Source organism: Loxodonta africana, chromosome 19 (assembly GCF_030014295.1).
Source record: "Loxodonta africana isolate mLoxAfr1 chromosome 19, mLoxAfr1.hap2, whole genome shotgun sequence".
Lineage (NCBI taxonomy): Eukaryota > Metazoa > Chordata > Mammalia > Proboscidea > Elephantidae > Loxodonta > Loxodonta africana.
The window spans coordinates 69,752,060-69,768,617 of NC_087360.1; the positions used below are offsets into that span (position 1 = coordinate 69,752,060).

A 16,558-nucleotide genomic window follows, 5' to 3' on the forward strand; every position below is an offset into this window, starting at 1 on the left:
TACTACCTACATTAAAAAACTGAAATTTAAATGGCCAAAGAATTCTCCAGTTGGATATTTAGAGATACAGTGTTTTAATTTATGGTATATTATTTAGGGTTGTAGCCTAAGCATTATACAATCAGGATTTTTAATTATGGGAGTGGCTGTTACAACAACAGAAGACTGGGAAGATGCTTGCTGTGCAGACTCATTTTTAAAATTATAGATAAATTGGTACATTTATGTCTGGGGACATAAAGGTTGGGTACGTGAAAATATCCTTATTGCTTACATTCATTCATTCATTCAGCAAACGTTTATGGAGTGTTTACTATGCCTGACATTGAGTTAAGGCTGGAGACGCCTTGGTAAAGCAAACTGTGGGTGGCTTACCACTCACCAGTTGTATTAGTTTCCTAGGGCTGATGGAACAGGTCACCACAAACTTGATGGCTTAAAATAATAGGACTTTATTCTCTCACAGGTCTGGAAACTAGAAGTCTGGAATCAATGTTCAGTAGGGCTGTGCTCCCTTTGAATTCCCTAGGAAGGAATCCTTCTTTGCCTCTTTCAGCGTCTGGTGACAGACTGCAGGCATTCCTGGCCTGTGGCAGCATAGTTCTGATCTCTGCTGCCATTGTCACATGGCTATATTCCCTCTGTGCCTCCTCTGGGTGTCTGTACCTCCCTCTCCTTTCTGTTGTAAAGACACCAGCCATTGGATTTAGGGTCCATCCTCATCCAATATGACCTCATCTTAACTTATGTCTGCAGCGACCGTATGTCCAAATACGATCCTCTTTACATGTACCACAGGTTAGGACTTGGACATATCATTTTTTTTTTTTTTTATAATTTTTATTGTGCTTTAAGTGAAAGTTTACAAATCAAGTCAGTCTCTCACACAAAAACTTATATACACCTTGCTGTGTACTCCCAATTGCTCTCCCCCTAATGAGACAGCCTGCTCCCTTCTCCACTTTCTGTTTTCCTGCCCATTTCTCCAGCTTCTAACCCCCTCTACCCTCTCGTCTCCCCTTCAGGCAGGAGATGCCAGCATAGTCTCAAGTGTCCACCTGATCCAAGAAGCTCACTCCTCACCAGCATCCCTTTCCAACCCATTGTTGAACATACCTTTTTTGAGGGCACAATTCAACCCACCACACCAATTGTATGATGCCTATCCTTAACCTATCGTTATCCCTGTTTTCGTAGTCTTTCAAGTTCTGTGTAGTCATGTAGGATTAATTTAATACTCTTTTACTCAACTTAAATAATAAAACATTAAATGGACATTTACGAATTTCTGTACTTTGACAGGAAACCCTGGTGGTGTGGTTAGGAGCTACGACTGCTAAGGTCGGCAGTTTGAATCTACCAGGTGCTCCTTGGAAACTCTATGGGGCAGTTCTACTCTGTCCTGTAGGGTTGCTATGAATCGAAATTGACTTGACGGCAACAGGTTTTTACGGGTCCTTTGACAAAAGCCACTTTTGGATGGAATCATCTGTGTAAAGGCCACTTGACGATTCTTATATAAGGCAGCATATCATGGTTTGCAACTGGATTTGATTCTCTGCTCAGCCACTTGCGACTCTCCCTTTTTTCATGTTTAAAAAGGGATAATGAACCCACTGCCATCGAGTCAGTTTTGGCTCATGGCGACCCTGTAGGACAGAGTGGAACTACCCCAAGGGTTTCAAAGGCTTTCGTGTTTACAGAAGCAGACTTTCTCCTGTGGAGCGGCTAGTGGGCTCAAACCACAGACCTTTTGATTAGCAGCTGAGCGAATTAACCACTGCACCACCAGGGCTCCTTAAAAGGCACAGTAAACCAAACCTACTGCTGTCCAGTTGATTATAACTCATAGTGACCATATAGGACAGAGTAGAGATGCCCCATAGGGTTTCCAAAGCTGTAATCTTTATGGAAGTAGACTGCCACATCTTTATCCTGTGGTGCAGCTGGTAGATTCAAACCACTGATGTTTCAGGTAGTAGCCGGCCACTTAACCACTGGGCTACCAGGGCTCCTAAAAGGGACAATAACCAAACCAAACCCAGTGCCGTCGAGTTGATTCCGACTCATAGTGACCCTATAGGATAGAGTAGAACTGCCCCATAGAGTTTCCAAGGAGTGCCTGGCGGATTTGAACTGCTGACCCTTATGGTTAGCAGTCGTAGCACTTAACCACTATGCCACCAGGGTTTCCCAAAAAGGGACAATGGTACCTCCTAAATAGGATTTTTGGTAGGGATTAAATGTGAAAAGCATTTAGCACGGTGCTTGGCACAAATCCTGCCCCCCCCGCCAAAAAGCCCAAACCCGTTGCTGTTGAGTTGATTCTGACTCGTAGCTTGGTACGTAGTGTTTAATATTAGTTACTATTGTTGTTATAAGTGCCTTGAACACCTTGAGGAAATGAACCATGTAGGCTGTATTTCATAAATGAAATAGCGAATGTAAAAGCACTTGGTATAACCCGCTGTTGTTAGTTGCTCTTGAGTTGGTTCTGAATCATGGCAGCCCCATGTGTGCAGAGTAAACTGCTCCGTAGAATTTCCGGGGCTGTGGTGACCTGTTGGAAGCAGATTGCCAAGCCTGTGTCCTGGGGTGCATCTGGGTGGGTTCGAACCGCCAGCCTTTCAGCTAGTGGTTTTAACTGTTTGTGCCACCCAGGGAATCTGCGTAACCTATAAGGCATTCTTAATATTATTGTTACTTTAGGAAACATAGTAAAGTAGACTTTAGTGAGCCCACTAAGTTATTGTCAAAATTGTAATGATTATTTTTTAAAATTTTATTGTGCTTTAGGTGAAAGTTTAGAGTGCAAATTAGTTTCTCATTCAAAAATTTATACACAAAATTGTTTTGTGACATTGATTGCAGTCCCCTCATTGTGTTAGCACTCTCCCCCTTTCCACCCCGGATTCCCCGTGTCCATTCATCCAGTTTACCTGTCCCTTCCTGCCTTCCTGTTTTTTGCTTTTGGATAGGTGTTGCCCCTTTGGTCTCATATACTTGATTGAACTAAGGAAGAAGCACGTTCTTCACATGTGTTACTGTTTGTTTTATAGGCCTGTCTAATCTTTGGCTGAGAGGTAGACTTAGGGAATGGCTTCAGTTCTGAGTTAGCAGGGTGTCTGGTGGCCATAGTCTTGGGTGTTCCTCCAACCTCTGTCAGACCAGTAAGTCTCGTCTTTTTTTGTACATTTGAATTTCGTTCTACGTTTTTCTCCGGCTATGTCCGGGAACCTCTGTTGTGATCCCTGTCAGAGCAGTTGGAGATGATAGTCGGGCACCATCTAGTTCTTCTGGGCTCAGGCTGGTGGAAGCTGTTGTTCATGTGGTCCATTAGTCCTTTGGACTAATATTTTCCTTGTGTCTTTGGTTGTTTCTGTTCTTTGCTCCGGATGGGATAGGACCAGTAGATACAGGTTAGATGACTGCTCGTGAGCTTTTAAGACTTCAGATGCTACTCACCATACTAGGATGTACAACTTTTTTTTTAACAAACTATGTCACGCCAGTTGACCTAGATGTCCCCGAGACTGTAGTCCCCAGCCCTCAGCCCCAGTAACTTGATCCCTCAAGGTGTTTGCATGTGTCTGGGAAGCTTCTATGACTTTGCCTTGGTCGAGTTGTACTGCCTTCCCCTATATTGTGTGTTGTCTTTCCCGTCACCAAAGTTAACACCGTTCAGTCAGCATAATGCCCTCCAGGCTCATCCATGTTGGAAGATGTTTTGAGGTTTCATCATTGTTCTTTATCATTGCCTGGTATTCCACTGTGTGTATGTACCATAATTTGTTTATCCATTCATCTGTTGATGGACACTTAGGTTGTTGCCGTCTTCTTGCTATTGTGAATAATGCTGCAGTGAACAGGGTTGTGCATATGTTTATTCATGTGATGGCTTTTATTTCTCTAGGATATATTCCTAGTACTGGGATTGCTGGATCATATGGTATTTCTATTTCTAGCTTTCTAAGGAGGTGCCATACCATTTTCCATAGTGATTGTACCATTTTACATTCCCACCAGCAATGCATAAGAGTTCCAGTCTCCCCTCAGCCTCTCCAATGTGTTATTTTTTCCCTGTTTTTTTGGTTAGTGCCAGTAATGTTGGGGTGAGATGGTATCTCAATGTAGTTTTGATTTGCCTGTTCATATCCTTTGCCCATTTTTTAGTTGGATTATTTGTTTTTTTGTTGTTGAAGTGTTGAAGTATTTCGTAGATTTTAAAGATTAGACCCTTGTCAGATACGCTGTAGCCAAAAATATTTTCCCAGTCTGTAGATTCTCTTTTTACTCTTCTGGTGAAGTCTTTTGGTGAGCTTAAGTGTTTAATTTTCAGCAACTGCCAGCTATCTAGTTTATCTTCTGGTGTTTGTGCATTGTTAGTTATGGTTTTTATTGTATTTATACCGTGTGTTAGGGCCCCTAGCGTTGTCCCTGTTTTTTCTTCCATGATTTTTATTGTTTTCAGTTTTATATTTAGATCTTTGGTACATTTTGAGTTAGTTTTTGTGTATGGTATGAGGTATGGGTCCTGTTTCGTATTTTTTTTCAGATGGTCATCCAGTTTTGCTATACCATTTGTTAAAAAGACTGTCTTTTCCCCATTTAATGGACTTGGGTCCTTTGTGAAAGATCAGCTGACCATTCTGTCCCGTTGGTCTCTGTTTCTGTTACTGTACCAATGCCAGGCTGTTTGACTACCTTGGCTGTATAGTAGGTTCTGAGATCAGGTAGAGTGAGGCCTCCTACCTTGTTCTTTTTCTTCCATAATGTTTTGCTTATCCTAGGCATCTGTAACAAGGTTATTTTTAAAGGAAAATTGTGTATAAAGTTTCATTTTAGTCTCCAAAAAGCATGCTCAATAAAGCCTTTTCACTAACTAATCTCAGAGGAGAATTATGTTGCCATCTAGAAACTGTTCTTTTGGATCTCTGACAATTGTTGCATTTGACTTGTGGTTTTTCTAATGCATCCTTTTGTTTAAATTATTATTACCCATGCTGGTGCCAGAGATTGATGCCCCCCCCCCCTTACTTATTTAACCTCTTCCTTGTGGATCAGCCACATGGGAATTTTCTAATATCTGATCTGATGCCTTGATGATAGGTTGTGTACTTCTACAGTGTGTTTCTAGTATTATGATGGAATTTTTACTGTTCCTGCCTATGAGTCATAGAATTTATTTATGATAAGCTGATGGCATTAGAGTTTCTGTTTGTAAGTATGCAAGAACAGGGTAGATACCCTAAAACAAATGATCTTCCATAAGGCTTCTTCTCCACGTGAGGTTTAGAGAGAGTCGTTTTCTCAAGGTGGTAAGTCAGTGTGGTCATCCTTTTTAAGCATCCATGCTTATGTAGTGGCACTGCCTATATTTTTCATTCCTAATTTGTCCTTCAAGTTTACTTTTAAATAGTTATGATACCATTCTAATTAATATATGAATAGAATTAATTACATTAATTCTCATTTATTTGGTTTAAGTCGGTAAGCAGAAATTAATGTGTAATAGGTGATAAGTTGCATTTTTTTACTGCTCATATGTAATCTGCTTACATCTTTTGGTTTTTAGTCTGTTAGAAAGGCCCTGTTGATCAGGCTGAGATTTGTGTTCTCTCCTTGTTTAAAAAGTAATGCTTCTAATTACTGGAATTAAGGAAAAGAGTGAGATAATAGTCCTTATAAAATAAATGTATTTTAATACTTTTGGATTATTTATACTTTGTTTCAACTCTTAGTGACAAAATTCATAATTTATTACACACTCAAAAAACTCTATTTTTCACCAAAATTTTACATGGTAGAATTCATTAGGTAGAAAAACTCGAACAAGAAATATTTTACCACAGTTAAAATCGTCTTAGATGCCTAAAAATCTTAATCACATCTAACAGGAAAATATGTTATACTTAAAAGTTATTTTAAAATTTATTGTGGTGAAGTATATATAACAAAAAGTTTGCCATTTTAACCACTTTGAAGTGTGCATTTAGTGACATTAATTACATTTACCATGTGGTGCTAGCCTCACTGCTACCCATTTCCATTCTCAGAGACTCAGTACCCTTTCAGCAGTCATTTCCATCCCTTTCTCTATACATTTGCCTCTTCTAGATATTTCATATAAGTAGGATCATACAATATTCGTCTTTTTGTGTCTGGCTTGTTTCACTCAGCGTGTTTTCAAGGTTCATTGATGTTGTAGCATGTATCAGAATTCCATTTCTTTTTATGGCTGAATAATATTCTGCTGTGTGGATTTGCCACATTTTGTTTACCCATTCATCTGTTGATGGGCACTTGGGTTTTTTCCACCTTTTGGCTATCGTGAGTAATGTTGCAGTGAACATTGGTATACATCTATCTGCTCCAGCCTCTATTTTCAAGTCAAACCTAGGAGTAGAATTGCTGGGTCATAGGATAATTCTATCTTAACTTTTTGAGGAAATGCCAAAATGTTTTCCACACTGGCTATACCATTTTACATTCCCACCAGCAATGGATGAGTGTTACAGTTTTTCCACATCCTCTCCAACACTTGTTATTTTCCATCTTTCTGATGATAGCCATCCTGTTGATGTGAGGTGGTATCTCAGTGTTTGTGATTTGCATTTCCTTAGTAACTAACAAGGAAACCCTTGGTGGTGCAAATGATTACGTGCTCAACTACTAACTGAAAAGTTGGCAGTTCGAACCCACCCAGAGATGGTTTAGAAGGCAGCCCTGGCGATCTGCTTCCAAAGGCCACACCCTTGAAAACCCTTATGGAGTACAGTTCTACTCTGACACACACGGGGATGCCCTGAGTCAGAACTGACTCCATGGCAACAACTGTGGCTAAAGACCTTGAGCATCTTTTCATGTGTTTATTGGCCATTTGGATATTGTCTTTGGTGAAATGCAGTCCTTTGGCCATTTTTTTGATTGGGTTGTTTGTCTTTTTTTGTTGCTGTTGTTTAGTTACAGGAGTTCTTTATATATGCTGGATATTAAACCTTTCAGATAGATGGTTGCTAAATATTTTCTCTCATTCTATAGGCCTTCTCTTCACTTTGTTGACAAAGTCCTGTGATGAACAATTTTTTTTCATTTTGATGAAGTCCAATTTACCTATTTTTTCTTTTGTTGCTCATTTGGTGTCATATCTAAGAACCTATTGTCAAAAACAAGGTCTTGAAGCTTTATGCCTATGTTTTCTTATAAGAGTTTTAAGTTTTATCTGGAAATGTCCTAATTGTGCCATTATATTTGAGAGACAGTTTTGCTGAATATGTAATTCTTGGCTGGAAATTTTTTTCCTTCAAGGCTTTATGTCATCCCATTGCCTTCTTGCCTGTGTGGTTTCTGCTGAGTAGTCAGTTTAGTCTTATTTACTCTCCTTTGTAGATGGCTTTTTCTTTATCCCTAGTCACTCTTAAAATTCTCTATTTTTGGTTTGCCAAGTTTGATTATAATATGTCATGGTGACATCCTTTTGAGATCTACCTTGTGTGGGGTTCAGTGAGCTTCTTGGATAGATATCTTCTCATCTTTCACGATATCAGGGAAGTTTTCTGCCAACAAATCTTTAACAATTCTCTCTGTATTTTCTGTTACCCTCTTGTTCTGGTACTCCAGTCACTCGTAGGTTATTTCTCTTGATAGAGTCCCACATAATTCTTAGAGTTTCTTCATTTTTTAAAGTTCTTTTATCTGATTTTTCCTCAAATAAGCTGATGTCACGTGCTTTATCTTCAGTCTCACTAATTTTGACTTCCAGTACCTCAGTTCTGCTCCTCTGACGTTCTATTGAGTTGTCCAGTTCTGAAATTTTATTGTTAATCTTTTGGATTTCTATTTGCTGTCTGTCTGTGGATTCTTGCAGCCTGTTAAACTTGTCATTATGCTCTTGTTGTATGATCTTAAGTTCCTCTGTTGCTTTGTCTTTGTGTTCCTTGGCTTGCTTTGTGTTTTGCCTGACCTGCTTTCTGATCTCTTGAAGAGCTCTGTATATTAATCTTTTGAATTCTGTCTGCAGTAACTCCAAGAAATTATCTTCTTCCGGAAGGTTTCTTGATTCTTTGTTTTAGGAGTTTGCTGAAGCCATCAATAAGTTATTATATTTATTTATTTTGTTTGCTTACTGTGTCCTAGCTTCTTGTTTTGTTTTGTTTGATATACCCAAATAGGCCGGTTGTGTGAGCTAGTTTGACTATTGACGCCTGTCACCAGGTGGTTAGAGCTGTTACTAGGTATGTGAGCCCAGGAGTCTGTTTACTTTTCATGTATGGATTCAGCTCAGGTGTCCAGGTAGTCAGTCACGAAGTGTGTGGTGCAGGTTCTCACCTACAGTCCTAGACGGGTAGGGGTGACTGGAGCAGTCAGAGGTATCTGGCTGCAGTAGGGGTTCATGTGCTGAGCAAGGCTGGCAGCTGCCCCAGAGTGTTTGGGAGGAAAGCTTGCCCCTGTTCCTAGAGCGCATAGGTGGATGGGTTTTGCAGCCGGACTGTGGGCACCCAGTGCTGTTGGCTCTAAGGATTGGGAGGCCCCACTTATTCTTGGACCCCTGTTGTATGTGACTATGTGGTATGGGTGGAGCCATCAGTCCTCAGGCCCCTGATGTGGGTAGGTGAGGACACTGCTTAATGGACAGAGTGGTGTCAAATGTCCTGAATCTGCCACTCCACCTTACATCTGATACAGTTGAAAATAGGCTTCAAGAATATACTCTGTCGTACTGTGCTAATGAGGGCCTACGCTGTTGAAATGGGCCCACACAGGTCTCTGCAGGGGTGAAAGGCGTCCAAAGTTTGTGGGCCACTTGTGCCTGTGCCTAGGCAAAGGGGCTGTGCCTGCCCTGAGTTCCCGGCTGGCAGATTATTTTTTCCTGTTTGTTAATTTGTTCCCTCTCCAAAGCCGGGAGACTGTCTCAAGGTGCACGACTGGTCCTACTTCCCACCTAGGGGACGAGGCAGTCACTGAAGCTGACCTAGGACATGATGCAGAGCGGGAGGTGGGGGGGGCAGGTAAATGGAAGAGAGGTTCTTCCCAAAGGGGCTGTTTTTTGGATCCGTGCAGTAGGTTAGGTGCATGTACTTACCTTCTGCCAATTGAACTCTGCTTTTCACTGGTTCTGGAGGCTTGAGTAGACCCTCTGATACTCAGTCTCTCCCGATGTGGAAAACACGTCCTGAGCACCACTGCTTGCCTCACTGTGCGTGCCAGCCGATCCAGCCTGCAGGGTACCAGTTCCTGCCAGGTCAGGTCTGGCAACTCCTCGCTGCTTTTGAACCTTCTGTCCCTCTCTCTGCTGCTCAGTCCGATTCCTCAACTTTGATTTGATATTCAAGGCTCCTAGATTGCCATATATAATCGATTCACTTGTGTTTTTGGGTCTTTGTTGTAAGAGGGACCACGGGGAAGTGTCTGACTACTCTACCATCTTGGCCCCGCCTCCAAGAGTTTTACGTTTTAGTTCTTATATTTAGGTCATTGATCCATTTTGAATTAATATTTGTTAATGGTGTGAGGCATTAGTCCAACATCATTCTTTCATATGTGAAGATCCAGTTGTCCGAGCACTGCTTATTGAAGAGACTGGTTCTTCCCCCATTGAAGACTCAGCACCCTTGTTCAAAATCCATTGGCCATAGATGTATGGGTTTATTTATGAACACTCAGTTCTCATCTGTTGATCTAATGTCTTTCCTTATACCTGTACCATACTGTTTTGATTACTATAGCTTTGTAGTACATTTTGAAATTGGGAAGTGTGAGTCCTACTTTATTCTTTTTCAAGATTGTTTTGGCTATTCAGGGCCCATTGCAATTCCATATGAATTTGAGGGTCAGCTTTCCCATTTCTGTAAAAAAGGCTGTTGGAATTTTGATGGATCAGAATTGCATTGAATCAGTAGATTTTTTGGGGGGTAGTATTGATGTCTTTACAATATTAAGTCTTCTAATCCATGAACACAGAATCTCTTTTCATTTATTTTTTTGTTGTTGATGTTAGTTGCTGTTGAGTTGGCTCTGACTCACGGTGACCTCACATTCAAATGGCCACCCCACGTACAACAGGATGAAATGTTGCCCAGTCCTGCACCATCTTCATGATTATTGGTATGCTTGAGTCCATTGTTGCAGCCACTGTGTATTTTGAATACCTTCCAACCTAGGGGGCTCATCTTCCAGCATTATACTGGACAATATTCTTCTTTTAAATGTTTTTTATTATTGTACTTTAGATGAAAGTTTACAGAACTAGCTTCTCATTAGACAGTACACATAGTGTTTTGTGACGTTGGTTACCAACCCCACGACATGTCAGTGTTCTCCCTTCTTGGCCTTGGGTTTCTATTACCAGCTTTCCTGTCCCCTCCTGTCTTCTAGTCCGTGCCCCTGGGCTGATGTGCCCCTTCAGTCTCGTTTTGTTTTATGGGCCTGTCCAATACTTGGGTGAAGGGTGAACCTCAAGAGTGACTTCATTACTGATTTAAAAGGGTGTCTGGGGGCCACACTTTTGAGGTTTCTCCAGTCTCTGTCAGGCCAGTAAGCCTGGTCTTTTTTTGTGAGTTAGAATTTTTTCTACATTTTTCTCTAACTCTGTCTAGGACCCTCTATTGTGATCCCTGTTAGAGCACTCAGCAGTGGTAGCCGGGCACCATCTATTTGTGCTGGACTCTGTCTGGTGAGGCTGTGGTAGCTGTGGTCCATTAGTCCTTTCAACTAGTCTTTCCCTTGTGTCTTTGGTTTTCTTCATTCTCCCTTGCTCCTGAGGGGTGAGACCAGTAGAGTATCTTAGATGGCCGCTCACAAGCTTTCAAGATCCCAGACACTACTCACTAAAGTAGACTGTAGAACATTTTTTTATAAACTATGTTATGCCAATTGAGCTAGCTATTCCCCAAGACCATGGTCCCCACAACCCTCAACCCAGCAAATCAGTCCCTCAGGGAGTTTAGATGTGCCTATGGAGCTTCCATGACCTTGCCTTGGACAGGTTGTGCTGACTTCGCCAGAATTGTGTACTGTCTTAACCTTCACCAAAGTTAACACTTACCTGTTGTCTATTTAGTGTTTTATATTGGACAGTAGTCTGTTGTGATCCATAGAATTTTCATTAGCTAATTTTTGGAAGTAGATTGCCAGGTCTTTCTTCCTAGTCTGTCTTATTCTGGAAGTGCCACTGAAATGTGTCCACCATGATTGACCCTGCTCGTATTTGAAATACCAGTGGCATAGCTTTAGCATCACAGCAACATGTAAGCCACCACAGTATGACAAACTGACAAATGGTTAGTGGTTTCACTTATTTAGGTAATTTCTTTTAGCAGTGTTTTGAAGTTTTCAGTATACAGGTTTTTCACTTGCCTAGTTAAGTTTATTCCTAGGTATTTTATTCTTTGAGAAGGTATTGTAAGTTGAATGGTTTTCGTGATTTCCCTTTTAGGTTGTCTGTTGCTGTGTATATAAGCATCACTGGTTTTTGTGTGTTGAGCTTGTACTCTGCATATAATTGTGCTTTAAATTTCATCTCCAGATCATAGTAATGGATCCTTTAACTTGAAAGCTCTCTCAGGAAGCTCTGGATACAAGTTTGGAGTTCTTGCTAAGATTGTCAATTACATGAAGGTAAGTACCTTTCTCAGAAAGCAAAAATCCTATTTAGCTTTTTGGCAAAAGAAGGAGATTTTCGTTTTCAGAAGTTAATTTGTACATAAACCCATTGCCATTGAGTCGATTCCGACTCCTAGTGACCCTGTAGGACATAGTAGAACTAACTGCCCATTAGGGTTCTCAAGGTCGTCACTCTTCACGGAAGCAGACTGCCACGTCTTTTTACCATGGAGCAGCTAATGTGTTTGAACTGCCAGCCTTTTGGTTAGCTGCCAAACACTTTAACCACTGTGCCACCAGGGTGCCTTTAATTTTTGTATACATGTCAAAATTTATCAAGTGGTACATTTTCAATATGTGCAGTTTACTGTATGTTAGTTTCACCTCAATAAAGCAGTAAAACATATTTAATACTTCAAGCCTTGGACATTATTATTCAGTTGCTGTTACAGTGAGTCACGTAAGTATATTTAATTTACAATAATTCCTATACACAATTGAACCCACTATTTCGCTTCATAAGTGTGTGCCTCAGGCAGTAGGTACAGTCATCTCTTAGCCAGTCACTACCAGATGGCAAAACCCATGAGAAGATGTGAGTGATTTTCAGGATAAAAACTACATAGTTCAAGCAGATCCTTTGTGATGCCCTCTCTACGTCTTGGAGGAGAAAATTAGAGAATTAATCGAGGGACTTAGAAAACCATTGGTGGAAGTCTAGTATGTTTTCCCCACTTAGTTTTGATGATATGAGATTTGACTTTACAGAAGACTTTAAACCTTAACTCCATACAAGATACAGTACTGTCACACTTCATTTATTAAAGTGATGATTTCATTTATAGCTAAGATGAATAAATGATTTCAGACTTGCCACCTTCCTTGCCAAACTCTATTCCCACTTAGTTATTACTTGCATCTCTTGAAAAGAGTCAAAGGAAAAACTATTTGTTATTGTTTTAAATTTCAGCTATCTCTTTATCTTTTTTCCAGGTTCTTTTAGTCTCTTTTTTAAAAATCTCTTTGTTTCTTAAGATACAGATTGTTTTCAACTATACTGAAGCATTTCTTTTTTTCTATATGCAAAAGTAATGATTTAATGACTTTAAGCATTAGAATTGTGCTGCTTTTACAGACTGGGGACAATGGAATGTTTAGCTACAGTTTTCCCATACAAACAGGAAACAACATTCATATAGAATAAACACCCTCATACATAACTGATGGATGATGAAAACGTACCAAATTCAACCAAAGCAAAACACAAACTGAAGATTGTTGGGGTTATATATATTTTAAATTCAACACGCTTCCTCTATTTAAAAATTAAAGTACTTCTTTTTAATTTAAGAGACGTGGTGTGCGGTTGTATCTGCATTCTGTGGTTTGTAATTGATTTCTAGTGGAAATCTATTAGCTTCTAATTTCCATTGTCAGATAATATACTTTGACACTTGTGTATTCACCATTCATTCATTCCACCTGACCGTTCCTCCGTGGGGCGGACAGTTACTTAGGGGTGATGTTTTTGCTACTCTGCTAATGCAGCCTTTAGTTATCCAGGCGACTCTTACGGTTTTGTCTGACTAGCAGTACAGTTTGACATTTTTTACTCGCGCACTCCCTAAAACAATTTTGAAAAACTTTGTATCCCTTTATACATATTTAAATTTATAACTACAGTATTTCAGCAAAAGTTTAAATAGTTACAAAGGATGGAATTTCTGGCATATTCTGATGCTTCCGGAGAATACACCACTCTTTTAAATGCATGAAATGGAATCTAAATGCCCTTACTGGTTTTAAAAGTACAAAAAGAAACTTTTAACAGTGGGAAATTTTAATCATTTTTTTCTTTGAACTTGTATGTCCATTCTGTTCCTCCCACTGATTTTTATCCAGATGCTATATATTTTTATGCTTGAAAATATTTTATTGGTCATCTGTCACACGTCTCTGCCACAATAATATGCATATAAATTGAAATAAAAAAAAATTTTCCCCTATAACCTAAAGATCCTAAGTGTTAAAAGTGTTATCATTACAGTTATTAGTCCACCATTGATCAGAGCAACATACGTATATTAAAGTTTTATTAAATGTCACTTGCTATGTAATAATTATTCAGCAGAAATCAGTCTTTTAATGAAACAAATGGAGCTGTCTCCTCACTTCCCCCAGTGGTTCTTGTGCCTGAGGTTCTGTATTACTTATTGATAAAGTAAAACAGGATTTGGCACCCATGCTGCTAGTGTTTTTAGATGTTGTAGGTATAAGTGCTGAGAAAGAAATGTTCGTATAAGTAAATTGATTCTAATGGAAGTTTATGTAATTTTGTTACAGCAAAATCTTTTAGCCCACATGCCGGAAATCACTTAGCGATCTCTCATCAAGCATCCATCAGTAAACAATTTGATTAGGTCCTTCTTTAGCTTTGTTGAAAGCAAAAGAGTAAGAGCCATCTGACTTGCCAAAGGACGTTTTACCTGGTCCTTTAACCATTACTTTCTCAGTTTCTGGGACGTATATAAAAAAGCTCTTGCCAAGACTTATCAGATATCTAATCGTTACGCCAGTTCCTTCACCTTTGCTCTTATAGGCACTTCCTTTAAATCTAGTATACTAAGAAATGGTTGAGAAAATAAAATTATTAATAATTTTTATCAGTTTTGCCAATGTAATATTTTTGGATAAAATGCTTTTTATCTTATTATGTGTTTTAGATATGTTTTTGTTAAACCCCCCAGACTGAAGGTTTAACTTATTGAATTTATGGAAAGCGTCTCTCATGTAACCTGGTTTAAGAAAGCCAGTCCCCATCGTCAAGCCATTTGGCCATATCAAACTCACTTTCTGTCATAAAATATCTTTTATTTTTAATATTTAAATAAACATTTTAATGCATATTTTGTACCATGTATACTCATTGTCATTGAGTCAATTGCGACTCATGGTGACTACAGGACAGAGTAGAACTGTTCCGTGAGGTTTACAAGGAGCAGCTGGTGCATCGAACTGCTGACCTTTTTGGTTAGCAGCCATACCTCTTAACCACTACACCCCCAGGGCTCTACAGTACATATTTTAAGAAATATAAAAACCACTGAGAAATAAATTATGCAATATATAAGGTATTGCTCAGGTAGTTGCGGAAAAAAATATGGCTCAAATAGAATTAATTTATCCATTTTTATAATTAAAAAAACATATCTCCATGCTTATCATCATGTTACATTGCATCATTTTAAATTAAGTAATAAAATATTTATGAAGTGAGGGCTATAAGAGGTGTGTTATCTTTTTAAAATGTATATGCCTGCATCTTTTGATCTCTGGTATTCTGTTTTTAGGTAAAATTATAGGGAAACAATTCAGAAGCAACTCCATACATTTTTATTTGGAGTTATTTAATGAAAGAGAAAAATACATACTGCTAAAAACAAATTAGTCTAACAGCTAACATATTAACATATTTTTTGTTATAGGAAGTAGAAAATATTAAACCTTTTAAAAGATGTAATCAGAATTAACTCGAAAATGAAAATTTCATGACCCGATTTCACCAAATAAGCTCTCACAGCCACGTTGAGTAGTGCACACTCAATCTAAATCCAGGCAGGTTAGTCTAGCTTACCCAGTGAATACCCTTCTGTCGAGTCTAGCGTCGTGGTCCTTAAAGTGTCATTTTCCAAGCAGAAGCATCAGCATCCCGTGGGAACTTGTTAGAAATGCTGTTTTGGCGTTACCTCCTTAGACCGATCGAATCTGAAATTCTGGGAGTGCAGCTCAGCTGTGTGTTTTAACAAGCCCTTCTGTTGAAACTGATACATGCTAGAGTTTGAGAACCAATGGTCTGAATTGAGAACCTGTCCGAATTAATTCTGACAGTTACAAAAACAAAATTACTAAGTGAGCATTAGAATATTTGAAGTTTAGCGAATTAAATGACTGGGTTAGAGGCACAGCTCTGGTCAGTAGCAGGCCTGGATTAAGAACCTGATTTATTTACATCTCTAAATAAAGTATTGAAATTAAACCAATATCTCCCATTGCTACAGATGTAAAAATCCTTAAAATATATTAACAAATTGAATCTGCTTGTAAATAAGAAGGGTAATCCATTGTGATGAAATGGAGCTTATTCTGGGAATGAAAGAGGTTTTATATTTGAAAATCAATCAATGTGAGTCATATTAACAGGAAAAAAAGGAAGAATCATATGATCACAAAAAACTTGATAAGATGCAATACCCATTCGTTATAAAACCTCTTAGCAGATTTTACCAGTAGAAGCAAAGTCCCTTCATCTGATAGAGTAGGCTTTCTTAGCCTCCTTACCTTGGAAGAATCCTTCAAATAAGTTTCCAGGTCTCAGAGAAGATCCCTTGTAAAAAATTATTATACCTGCAATGCATAGTATGTTAGCCTAATCAATAAGTTGTGGATATGTTGTTATTGTTAGGTGCTGTTGAGTTGGTTCCAACTCATAGTGACCCTGTGTACAACAGAATGAAGCACTGCCCGGTCCTGCGCCATCCTCAGAATCGTTTGGGCCCATGGTTGCAGCCCCTGTGCCAGTTTATCTCATCGAGGATCTTGTTCTCTTTTGCTGACCCTCTGCTTTACTGAGCATGATGTCCTTCTCCAGGGACTAGTTCCATCTGATAACATGTCCAAAGTATGTGAGACGAAGTCTCGCCGTCTTCGCTTCCAAGGAGTATTGTGGCTTTACTTCTTCCAAGACAAATTTATTCATTCTTCTGCAGTCCATGGTATAGTAAATATTCTTTGCCAACACTATAATCCAAAGGCATCAATTCTTCAGTCCTCATTATTCATCATCCAGCTTTCACATTCATATGAGGTGATTGAAAATACCATTGCTTGGGTCAGATGTCTCTTAGTCCTCAAGGTAACATCTTCGCTGTGTACCACTTTAAAGAGGCCTTTTGCAGCA

General features: G+C 39.2%; 1 protein-coding gene across 4 annotated transcripts in view; it reads left to right on the forward strand.

Moving 5' to 3' along the window:
- GTF2E2 (general transcription factor IIE subunit 2) overlaps positions 1-16,558 on the forward strand; it is an 81,245-nt gene that overhangs the window by 26,687 nt on the left and 38,000 nt on the right. For all 4 annotated transcript variants that reach the window (XM_010592474.3, XM_023551137.2, XM_003412551.4 and 1 more), the window contains one exon: positions 11,525-11,616. In XM_010592474.3, coding sequence (XP_010590776.1) covers positions 11,525-11,616 — 92 coding nt within the window. The remainder of the gene's footprint in view (positions 1-11,524; positions 11,617-16,558) is intronic.